The 12,554-nt window shown below is 32.7% G+C and overlaps 1 protein-coding gene across 1 annotated transcript; it reads left to right on the top strand.

Annotated features, from left to right (window-relative positions):
* The first annotated feature begins 800 nt into the window (after positions 1–800).
* LOC143553558 (uncharacterized) lies at positions 801–9,233 on the top strand. Its single transcript, XM_077043537.1, has 16 exons — positions 801–1,040; positions 1,123–1,200; positions 1,751–1,971; positions 3,251–3,343; positions 3,972–4,055; positions 4,558–4,674; positions 4,759–4,861; positions 4,938–5,000; positions 5,330–5,383; positions 5,859–5,916; positions 7,081–7,157; positions 7,231–7,301; positions 7,399–7,459; positions 8,466–8,525; positions 8,702–8,764; positions 9,034–9,233. The coding sequence occupies exons 1-16, from the start codon at positions 801–803 to the stop codon at positions 9,154–9,156; spliced, it is 1,566 nt and encodes a 521-aa protein (XP_076899652.1). The 3' UTR covers positions 9,157–9,233.
* Positions 9,234–12,554: the final 3,321 nt, after the last annotated feature.

Raw genomic sequence — 12,554 nt, 5'->3', positions numbered from 1 at the left:
GAAGCAATAGGAGGAGGCCAAAAAGGCCCTAATTGGGTCTGAGCCCAATCATTGGAAACCCTAATACTATAAATACCACACCATCTCAACAGTGCAAAGGGAGGCAAGAAAATATATTCTAAGTCCTTTACTCATTTTTACATCCTGATTATCTTCTCCCTGATTATCTTCTCCTACAATACCTGATTCTCACACCGGAGGGTTACCCCAAAGAGGACCCCTCTGTCCCTTTCTGAGGGGTAAGCTCACGGTGCTGTTCGTTTTGTAGGTGGAATAACTCGTATCTCAGAAAACCATCGGTGATATAGCACACTCGTACCCCGAGGAACGTTGATCGTATACAAGTAAGTCGATACACGCTTCTTCAGTCAGTAACCGGCAATTTGTTTCATATAAAAAGAGGTTCTTTCTTCTTCTTCCCCTGAAAACGAAAGTTGGCGTGTTGTTTTCAGGGGAATCAAGGATGAAATGGCGATTGGTATTATTTGGTCGTTGCTCATGACTCACTGCCTGCCAGGTAACAAACACGCATATCGGATTACACTTGTCAACCGACCGACTCTTTTTTATTGCATACACAAGTGCCTTTTCTATTTCTATTTCTAGTTTTATAATTATATGCTTCTCAACACAAGGTAACACCTCTCTAAGGTTTGCCTCTTTTTGTGTAATCTGCTGCATGCAACTGTTTTTTTGTCTCCCTAATCGTTCATCTGAAAGGGCTTGCATGTGTTGGATTCTCCTTCAAACACATCTTGTTTCTTGTGATTTTGATGTAAGCATTTATTAGTTAGCATAACATGGAAGAAATTGTCGGCGGTGAAGATATCATAGGCTTGTTGTCATCTCCTGAAGGAAAGCAAAAAATCGATATCGGAAAACAGATCTTCTGCAACAGTGCAGTAAACATGAGAAACATAGTTGCTGTGGGCTTCGATATGGATTACACTTTGGCACAGTACAAACCCGATACGTTTGAATCACTCGCGTATGATGGGACTGTCGAGAAGCTAGTGAGCAACCTGGGATATCCCAAAGAGGCTAGTTTATATATGGTGTAATTATATCTTAAGTTACTTTGTTTCATTCTTTCTTATAATGTAATTACTTGTTTCGGTGCAGCTACTTGAATGGTCTTTTGATTGGACGTATATGGTCAGAGGACTCGTGCTTGACAAGAAAAGAGGAAACATACTTAAGGTTAGTATTTTTCAAATAATAAACTGAACTTTTTACGGTAGCTAGGGTGCAAATGATCTGAGCCAAACCGAGCTCGGTTTCTTTAACTTACAGAAAGCTCAAGCTCGGCTCATAATTATTTTCCCAAGCTTGAGCTTCGCTCGCTTTGATTATTTATTAATTCATTTTATATGTTTATAAATTATTTTTATTTAATTTAATTGTCATTTTTATATATAAGATCATATATATTATTTAGTTATTTTTGTCATATTTATATATATAATACTTATTATTTTATAAAGATATATACAAATATATCAAATAAAGTTATATAAATGATAGATTCGCGAGCCAGCTTGAGCTCTGGCTCGTTTATCAAACAAGCTTGTTTTGAGGCACGAGCTCATTTAAGCTCGACTTGAGTCGAGCTTTTAGCGAGTTGGTCTCGAGTAGCTCACAAGTGGCTTGGCTCGTTTATACCCTGAATGGTAGCATCTTTTCAGCTGATTACAATTTTTTTAATTATTTTTCCTTTTTTTTATTTTGTTGTTATCTTTCTCTCTACTAGATGGACAGGCACAAATATGTAAAAGTAGCATATCATGGGTTTCACTTGATGTCAAAGAATGAAAAGGTTGCTACTTACGGGAATACATTTACCCGAGATGCGTTTGATGGGCCCGACTACGCGCACATTGATACCTTGTTTTCACTAGCTGAAGCGTATTTATTTGCTCAGTTGGTGGACTTTAAGGATAGCAACCCCGGGAAAATCTCAGAAGTGAAAGAGTAAGGATATGACTTAAATCTTTAAATTTTATAAAAATTTGGTGAAATAAATAAATATAGTTTCGGTTTCTGTTTGATGCCTCACTAGTTGGAAACTGATGAATCGAGTGATTTCTTTTCTTTTTTTTTTCCCCTCTTTTTTACTTTCCAATAGCTCTACTGGATATGTTTATTTGCTTGTGTACTTAATAAAATTTAACTGCTTACTGAATATGTGTCTTGTTTATAGAATGAACACTCCTTCAAAATGTTGTGAAAGTCACTTGATTGCTATAATCTTCTTGACATTTTAATATTGATCTGTGTGTGAATTAAAAAACAGTAAGAATGATTTGTTTGGAACTAAATGTTTAACTGTTAATGTTACGTTGTCCGTTTACTGCATTAACATATGCAGCGAATGATTGTACAAAAGTAAGATTGAATTTGCTTTTGTTTTTTTTGTTTTTTTTTTGTAGAAGAAAGTAACTTTAAAGAGTATTGTATTACATGGTATGCATGCGGTTAATTATGGTCAAAATGTTTAAGATCATAATTGTTATTGTGCTAAGGGAATTGCATTGGTCCTAAAAATGACATGATTGGATTTTGTTCATCAACACATGGGAATTTTTGTTATTGTTCATCTTATTTATGTTAAATTGGTCACACTATTCATCTTATTAATGTTAAAATTGTCATACTGTTCATCCTATTTATGTTAATTTAGTCATATTATTCATCTTATTTATGTTAGGGTGGTCATGCTTATTTATGTTAAAATGGGTTGATTTTGGTTGTGATTTGTTGCAAAGGGGTCAAATGAAAAAATTTACTGAAAGGGAAACTATCTTAACCGGCCGATTGGGTCAAATGGGTGTCTAAAGGGCCGAATGAGTCAAAACGGGTTGAAGTCTCCCAAAACCAGACAATGTGGGGCAGGCCAACCTGGCCCGGCTCGTTTTGACCCCAGTACAAGAAATGACCTGTTTTGACTTCACACGATTTTGACCTGTTATTCAACTCGTCCATCTTTCCACCTTTACTGATGATGGACTGGTTATTTAGCCAATGAATTATTGACATATATATTTGATGTTTGAAATTATAAATACTATTTGCTAAACATATCTTTTTTTACTCCTTTAATTTGAAAAGGAATGTATTAGGGATTTGGTTTTCTACAGTTACAAAGAATATACAAAAAATTTTAATTTTTACACATTGTCTTGCTTATACTTGTTTGTTATTTTGATATTGTCTCTTAGTAAATATAAATGTTACAAATGATTTCTTGCAGTTACTCCCGTATCTACACCGACGTCCGCTCTGCTGTTGACATGTGTCATCATGACGGAACGTTGAAGGAAATGGTTGCAAAAGACCCTAAAAAGTACGTCTTTTTAATTATTAATATATGCTTTCTCTTATAAAGAAACATAACATCTGGTTACATTATGTAACGATATTTCTTGCATTTGTGTTAACATATCTAAATTTTATCTAAAATGTTTAGGCCTGTGTGTTAACTATATATGTAAATAAACTTAGAATTCAACATCTTCAAATACTTTATCAACTACTTTGTTTGAAAATTTATAATAGACTTTCTTTTGGTAGTGTTATATCAACATCATGTCTGAGTTCTATTATTGATTTTTCAAAATCAAGTGTAATTGTGGTGTTATCATTTTCTTTATGAGAAGTTGCTACTAATAAGTTGTGAAGTGACAAAGTAATTTCCTGAAATTAATAGGATAAGGTCAAAATAAATGCTCTTGAATTTCAATATTACATGAAAGAAAGCATGTCAGGCAAATGCTACACTTGTTTTTATTTTCTTATTTAACTTGTCTTTTGCAGTGCATACCTTCCAGTCAGGAAGTTTGTTTTAAATATATCTATATCTGTGTGTGTGTTTATATATCTACACACCATACACATATGTTTATATATGCTTCTATTGCAGTTCAGTGGCCTTTTTTGTGTTTTCATTTTTTCTTAGCACATTTAATTATCAGGTATATCAATGAGGACAGTTCTATAGTCCCAATGCTTAAAATGCTGAAAACTTCTGGTCGCGCTGTATTCATAGTCACAAACAGGTATCTGTATATTCTCTATTATTATTATTATTATTAGTGATTATAACTTTTATTATTATTATTATTATTATTATTATTATTATTATAATTTCAGTCTTAAGTTGAGCAACTTTGACGAATAATGCCAAATGTTTTACAACCAGTTCTTTTCTTCTTTTGAAGTCTTAACTTAAATAAATTTTCATATCAAGATTTACGCACTTGTTTAATTTATTACCTCACAATGTTTGATTTTGTTATTATTTTAAATAAATAAACACACCCAATTTTTCTTTACAGTTAACTAACAGATTTTAATATTCAATGCATATTTCGTTGATGCACTTTTATTTACTATCCGTGAATAATTATTTAATATTTCAACATCTTTATTTAAATTAACATTTATATTTGCTTCTGTGATATATATGCATACATTTTCATCTCTTGATTCGAAAAAAAAAGAGCCTAAAACATCAAACAAAATCATATTCATTTCTTGTTCAACATATTACAAATGCAGCCTTTGGGATTATACAAATGTCGTGATGAATTTTGTGTTCGGGGCCCGCACGATGGATGGCAGTTCCTCTTTGAGCCTTGATTGGCTTCAACACTTTGACTTTGTCATCACTGGCAGGTTAATTTTTTACATTGTTTAAGGATCTTGTATATGTTTAATATCTAATAATCACATCTTAAAGTTAAAAGTGTGCTTATGCAGCGCGAAGCCAGGGTTTTTCCATAATAATCGTGCTAATATTTTTATGGTTGAGACGGAATCAGGGAAGCTTGTTAATACTGATAATGGTACTCCACTTGCTCAGGTTTGTGAGTGGATTTCTTCCGTTATTTTTTATAGCTCTTTATAATTTTAAAAATATTTTGATTCACTATTACTAGGTGGGAGGCCCTGGTTTAGAGTTGCCTGATCAGCTCCCAAATAAGCATTGCAAAGTGTTTCAGGTACCATATAATCTAAATGTCAGAATACATGATATCAGTGTCTTATATATTATATATATAGGGGAAAGTTAATGTATAAATGAAATTAGCGTGCTAATTGTGAGAATCAAGTAGAGTAATTATATATACAATTAGAGTAATTATGTAATTACTCTATGATGTAATTACATAATTACTGTACTTTCTCACAATTAGCACGTTAATTTCATTTGTATTTGATCCAAACCCTATATATGTGTGTTTGTGTGTTATACACACACACACACAGGTTGGGGAAAGTATTAGCGTGTTATATTTAAACAATATATGACTTATCTTAACTGTTTCAGGGAGGCAATGTTTGCCATTTGCATAAACTACTTAATGTGGGATCAAGTTCACAGGTATATTTTATATTTTGTTCTTTATTTTTTCTCTTTGTAGTTATTGGTTGATTTTGTGAACTCTTAATACTTTCTTGAACAAATGTTTCTTTCCCATCTAGTTCCTTATCTTTTCTTTTGGAAAGAGCTTAACAAAAACACCACCGACACATTATCCAGATACCACTAACGTGACATACAGCCCATACAGGCTATATGGCATGGTGAAAATGGCCAATGTGCCGTATGACATGGAGAAATTGGCCATATGGGTCGTATGAGTAGCAAATCATATGGCCTGTTTGACATCATACAGCCTGCCCGTATGATGTGACTGGCACTCTGATGTACACTATTAGGGTGGTGCTTGTATAGCAGGACCCATTCTTTTTTCCACTGGTCTTGAATAACTATATTCTGATGATTCTCTTTGCTTAAGTTATTGAACTTTATCACTCTTTCATAAAATTTTTATATACTTTTCAACTACTTTTAGGTTCTGTATGTTGGAGATCATATATACGGAGATATCTTACGCAGCAAAAAAGTTCTGGGTAAGCCTCGCAAACTGGGCAGGTCTGGTGGGTTCAGGTGATGGATCAAAACAGGTTCGGGTCAGAATGGGTTTGGGTCAAAGTGAGTCCAGTCAGAGTGGGGTTGGGTCAAAATGGGTTATGATCAAAATGAGTTCGGGTCAAAATGGGTCGTTTTAAAAGAAAATTTTTCAATTTAGTTCGGGTCAAAAGGGGTTCCGCACAAAATAGTGCTAGGTTGAAATGAGTCATTTTAGAAAAAACAAAGTACCAAAATAGGTTTATTTCTGTTTTTTATGGACCTAATGGCGAGGGTGGTGGCGGCTGCGGTGAAGGCGGTGCCACGGTGGTGATGAGGACTGCTACGGGGTGGAGGCAGCGACAGCGGTGGTCATGTCGGTGGTGGTGATTGGAACCATAAGTTTAACGAATGACGTATGAAGAGATTATTTTAATACTAACATGCAAGCAATAGTTGTATTTGTTTAAATGAATGATTCAAATTGGAACCTTGAACATGATCATGACCACACGATTTAAGTGTAGACCAATTCATGAATTTTCTAAATAGCAAACATGTACTAAAGTTCAAATTTGCAACCAGACATTCAGCTGGTATTGAAGTCAAGTGTGAGAAATCCATTCAACGAACCCTTGATCATGCTCGATGGTGGTGGAGTACTGGAGTGGCCATAACGGTGGTGGGTATGGCGGTGGTGGCGATGCTGAGTGGCAGCGCTAGTGCTGGTGGAGCCAACAACAATGAATAGGTGGTCAAGATAAACAACGGGTGGTGCTAACCCATTTGATCCCTTTTTAAGTTTTTACAGTAGTTGTCCGTTTTGACCCGTAGAGTAATTTGAGTGAAGCCAAATTGACCAGTTGGGTTATTTGAGGCAATCTATGATTACAATTTATTTTTTTGCCTAAATTGCGACCTATAGTTCTGGGTTTGAAGTTCTTTATTCCTTCATAATATGGTGGATAAGTTTGGCAAAACAGTTGGGTTGGGTTAGCTAAGGGGTCATTATATACAAAAGTATCAATTAGTTCAGGTCAGTGGCTTTTACGAAACGGGATCGGGTTGATACATGTATAACCACTTTATGTTTATGGTTTATCTATATATGTCAAGATGATATTATATGTATTTAAACCTTATTATAATAGAATTAAACATAACAGGCTGGAGAACAATGCTTATTGTTCCAGAACTTGCAAAGGAGGCTAGAATTCTCTCATCCTCGTTGGAGACTCGAAAGGTAATAATATTTGGTTTCTGATATCAAACTTTAAATAAATAATTGGAATAACTGAAACTTGTATGTTGTGCAGACACTCCAATTGCTAAGAAGTGAGCGAGATCAGATTGAAGATCAAACGCATCATTTGAAGTGGTCCCTTGAGTACGTATTTCCTAAATTTTTATCTCGATAATCTTTTGGTTTGACCCGTTTAGAGACATAATGCATTAAGTATTCTTAATGTTGTTTTTCTTTGCAGACATGGAGATCTAGATGCTAGTGAAACGAAAAATCTCACTTTAAAGCTTGATGTCCTTCAGGTTGGTGTAAAATAAAAAGTACTAAATGCTTAGTAAAATAAGAAATGTGTTTCAGTTAAAAAAAAAAAAGTGGAGAGAATTTGATTCAGTTAATTGAAAACAAAATAAATAAATAAATAAATAAATAAAATCCCCAATTTCAATTTCAGAGTCTATGGTTATGTCTAATTTTGACCCATTTACTAAGGCCTATAAACAAACCGAACGCTCAGTGAACACTTAATGAAATGCTTGGCGGGAAGTTCGTTTATGTTCGTTCATTTAATAAACGAACGAACATGAACAAACTTTTTTTGATCATTTAGTTCAATGAATGAACATGAACACGTGTCTCATTCGATCATTTATGTTCGAGAATGTTTGTTCATTTTCATTCATTTTACATACTCAATTTTAGGCCCATTGTAATTTAGTTTAGTTTATGAAATTAAGATATCACACATTACAATTTAGTGAAGTTTTAATTATTTTAGGCCTACTCTTAATTTGTCTTCGCTCAGAGACGTATGCTGATCTATGTTCGGTTATGTTGTTTCATCTACATTCGTTAACCGTTTGTTCACACTATTTATGAACGGACATAAACAATCACAAACATTTTCATTGTCTTAATGATTGAACAAGAAAACCTCGTTCATTTAATTGTTCGTGTTAGATTGTGTGTTCGGTTAAGTTGTATGAACGGACACGACATACTTCGTCCCTTCGGTTTCTTTAGAAGCCTACATTTACTTATTAATTGGTCAATTCAAGTCATGTTTTTTTCTCAAAACACGTAAAATTGCTTAAAAAAATAGATTAAGAGGAAACGAATCAATAATAGTGCAGAGTGCATTTTTATTGCATAAACCCCCAGAATCTTTTTATTCGAATAATTAAATAACTACTGAAGGTTATATAAAATCATTTTACTTTCTTGAATACCTTTTTATACCCTTCACATTTAGAATGTTTGCATGTGTCTATGAACCCATGATCAACTTGGTTTTTTTTATTATTTGCATAGGCTCAGCGCGCTCGTGTTCGTGCATCACATCAAGAGTCTCAAAGAGTTTTCCACCAAAAGGTAAACAGTTCTGTAAGGATTTTAATATTTATTTAACGTTTCTATTAGCTTTCTTTAAAAAAAAAACCTTCAGAAGTGATGCTCTGAGTTATTAGTATATATATATATAAAACAATAAAGTAACAAATTCAATGATATTATATTATTTAGTGACATGCTTATTATGTTATCAACAGTTCCATCCCGTGTGGGGCCAGCTTATGAAAACCGGTTATCAGAACTCCCGCTTCGCACACCAGGTAAATTAAACATGCTTATTCAAAATCAGATAAATTCGGGTTAAAAATAAACGGGCAAAGATGCTTAATTTGTTATACTATGTCCTAATCATTTAATTGAAGGTAGTTATTCTAACCATAGTTTAATAATACAGTACATAATACATTAATTAACTAATTACGAAGATAAAACAGGACAAAAAGTATTGGCTAGTGGGTACAAGCCCAACTAGGGTTGTAACCCTAGGCCCGGTCCGTTTTGAGGTTACTGAAAGTTTTTAATGATGCAGGTGGAAAGATTTGCGTGTTTATATACAAGTCAAGTTGGCAACCTGGGGTTATACTCGCCGTCTAAATATTATAGGCCTGGCGAAGACTTCATGGCTCACGAGTCTGATGTCCTCACTCGGTGAAAGAACGAAAGTACGTTGTTTGTTGTTTTTGTGCTTTTGTTTTCCCGAATACATGCAGAGTTAAACCCGACCTGAATTGTTGGTCTCAGCAAATAGGTTAGTTTGTTTGTTTGTTTGTTGTGTGCTATATATGTTTGACTATGTGCTTGATGCACCATGTTAGTATGTTACTGGCGAACTTATATCATGCTTCATACCATATGTTATTATTCTGTGGAAGTAAATATGCAACCATTAACAAAGGGTAGATCACCGTTTTCGTTATGTTTAGGTTATGTTTATTTCAAACGGGTTGAGAAGAAAAAGGCTTGGAAAGGAAACAGATCAAATGCGCGGTTAACTTTTGCTTTATTACACAAATAGTTTATTATGGTTTACGGCCAATTTGAGTATTTGACATAGCTGGAGATCATCTTCAGCTAAAACTTCAACACTACTAACAATTAATATAGTAGATTTTTTACTCATTCTTAGAAAACGCTTATTCCCGTTCATCTTTACAAAGTATAAACAACTATCTTTGCATATCTTTACATCATCATCTGCTATATTAGTTTTCCATAATCATTTTATTTATAATAAATAAAGTTCTTTATTAAAGGTTATTAAATTTACTGTTAATTTATAAAAAATAATTACAGTTGTGTAAAATGTTATATAAATTAGTGTTTTAAACTTAAAACAATATCTGTTTTAAAGTTGATATTTTAAACATGTACTAAGTGTACACTACTAAAACAAATCTCATACCCATAGGGATATTTACATATATCCACTTACTAATGGGGTGTTTTGGTTTCCTGATTTTTTGCCTTTGGTACCGGCAAGGTACCCATATTTGGCAAATTTCAGGATCGGTACTTTCAGGTGTGTTACCGAGCGAATCCCTAACTACATTAAACTTGGAATGACGTCACTGTGCAAGTAATAGATTGAAGCTTCTATACGGTTGCAAACATAGATGGACAAGAATTGTTGAAACTTGAGATGGACCGTTGACAAAGGAAGTTTATGTGTTGCTGAATGTTCTATTTCTGAACCTGGGCATTATTTGATAAAGAAATATATATAACGTTTGAGAAGCTCCAGGACAAAGTTAAGTTTCAAAAGAAAACTTGATAAAAAAAGAGAACCTGGGCATCATTTGATGTTCATTGTAGGAATAAGCTCATATTTACATGAGATTTTTAGTTTTGTAACATTAGTGAATTAGAGAGTTATGTAATTGATGGTTAGAAAGGGGAATATGTAAATAATCAATCAATAAGTTCAAGGGTAAAGTAGTAATTCAATTAAGTAATTTTAAAGAAATGAACAAATATGTAATATATATATATATAGTTTAAGAAGGGGAAATATGTAATTGATTTTTAAAGGTTAGGTAAATATGTAATAAATAATATTAGCAAGGGATATATGTAAATGCCTCAAGATTAAAAGCTTTGATTTGATGTTTCTAATTTTTTATTCTTATTTGTAGCAAATGTTTATGTTATTTAAAAAAAATATTATTATTTTGTAAATTTATATTAAATTAATATATGTCATATTTTTATTCATTTTCACGATAATGTCTTCATCACGCATAACAATGCTCAAGTACTAGAATACAAAGAAGAGCAATACATGGAATGATCCAAATAACAACAACAACAATAATAATAATAAAGATATTGGCTTATTAAATCGAAAATGACATTTTCGGATTAAAAACTGGTATGATACATACAATATGGATACAAATATCAAAATATACAAGTAAAATAGGTCTTACACAATAAAGTATCTACATTATACATGCATGCTTGATATAAATATCAAGTTCACATCCAAAATCTAACCAAAATAACCGGAATCTAATAGTGATGCAATTAGGACTTAAAAGTTAGTGTAATTAATAAAACAACAAATATTGTATATGAAGAGATTTTCTCAAATATGTAAATTTTACATTCTAAGCTTTTATTGTTAGCACTATATATTTACTAGAATAGAGCCCATGTGATACACGGGTGACCAAAAAAGATACATAATAACATGACTTATGAATTAATAAGATATAAATAATGATAAACAAAATTTTGTAATTCATAAATATCTAAAAACATCTTTAAATACAACATTTGATAGTGACCCGTGTGATTAGGAGAAATGTTAAGATTATTATATTTATACATATTCAAAGTTTAACTTAACATACTGATAGGATATTCAACGAAATTGTATATATTTTCATTCATCTAGATTATTTTTATAACTTATTTATATAGATTTCTAAATATAACATAATAGATTGGCTCAAAAAACAGAAAACTACTCACATGACATCTACATGGCATCCTAAGTGAAGGCCCTACAATGATGTCATGTGAAAAAATCATCTTAATTTAATAGTATAGTTAGATTTACCTTTTTGCCTTTAATATTTTCATTTCTTTCAAATAATTCATCTTATTTATTTTTAAAATTTGACAAATTTTGTGTATTACACAGGTTCAAAAGCTAGTGTATAAATATATAAAAAAAAATTATGACGGGTACCTCAGGTATATAATTGGGTAAATGAGTCAATGCTACCGGAAAATCGGGTCGGGTAATCAGATATATTAGAAATTCCATACCCGTCCCAAACCCATAAAACATTTCAAAACTAATCTCAAACCCTAATACCCGTCCCAATTATGTCGGGTTTTGGGTATTCCTATCGGGTCGGGTTTCAATGTCATCCCTAGTAATTAAGAATTACTTAAAGACCAAATGAGAAATAGGAGGTGCGTGGTACAAACTAGTTCATTACTGTTCTTAATTTATGCACCATCGGACCGAGGGTTCAAGAGAGCAGCCCATAGTTTAAAAAGTTTTGTTGCCTTAAAGATTTTTCACCGGAGATGATTCGTATTTGCATGGATGGTTAAATATTACAAAAAAAGATGGTGATTGGTGGAAAACGGTAATCATTTGTAACTGAGACTAGAAGTGTTCACGGTTTGGTTTGAAGCCAAGAAACTGTCCAAACCAGTCATGGGTTTCACAGTCGGGTTTCTTTTTTATTTTATGTTAGGTCGATTGGTTTTGAAGGATACTCATGATTTGTTTTGCATAAAAAGGTGGATCTCATGGATACTCAAAAATATGATTTTCTTGTTCATTCTTTTGTGGATTGTATAGGATGAATACAAAATACATGATTTGGTTAAATGATTTGTTTTCCTTGTGTGTTTTCTTTGATAATTTGCATTAAAAAGGTGGATCTCATGGATGCTTAAAAGTATGATTTTCTTGTTCATTCTTTTGTGGATTGTATAGGATGAATACAAAATACATGATTGATTGGTTTGTTGGTTCCCTTACAATTTAAAAACATTCCGTTAATACTTAAAAACAATCCGAGTTATAAT

The sequence above is a fragment of the Bidens hawaiensis genome, unplaced genomic scaffold (assembly GCF_021521415.1).
Source record: "Bidens hawaiensis isolate Kalapana, Puna unplaced genomic scaffold, B.hawaiensis_p1.1 tig00017289_1, whole genome shotgun sequence".
Taxonomy (NCBI): Eukaryota; Viridiplantae; Streptophyta; class Magnoliopsida; order Asterales; family Asteraceae; genus Bidens; species Bidens hawaiensis.
Note: the sequence above shows the minus strand (reverse complement) of the source record. Positions and strands in the feature narration are given on the sequence as shown.

Excerpts from the sequence above, each read along its gene's own strand:
- LOC143553558 (XM_077043537.1), top strand. The coding sequence starts at position 801 with ATGGAAGAAATTGTCGGCGGTGAAGATATCATAGGCTTGTTGTCATCT. Across the intron at positions 3,344-3,971 it reads GTTGCAAAAGACCCTAAAAA|GTATATCAATGAGGACAGTT; the intron begins GTACGTCTTTTT and ends TTTAATTATCAG. Across the intron at positions 5,917-7,080 it reads ACGCAGCAAAAAAGTTCTGG|GCTGGAGAACAATGCTTATT; the intron begins GTAAGCCTCGCA and ends TAAACATAACAG.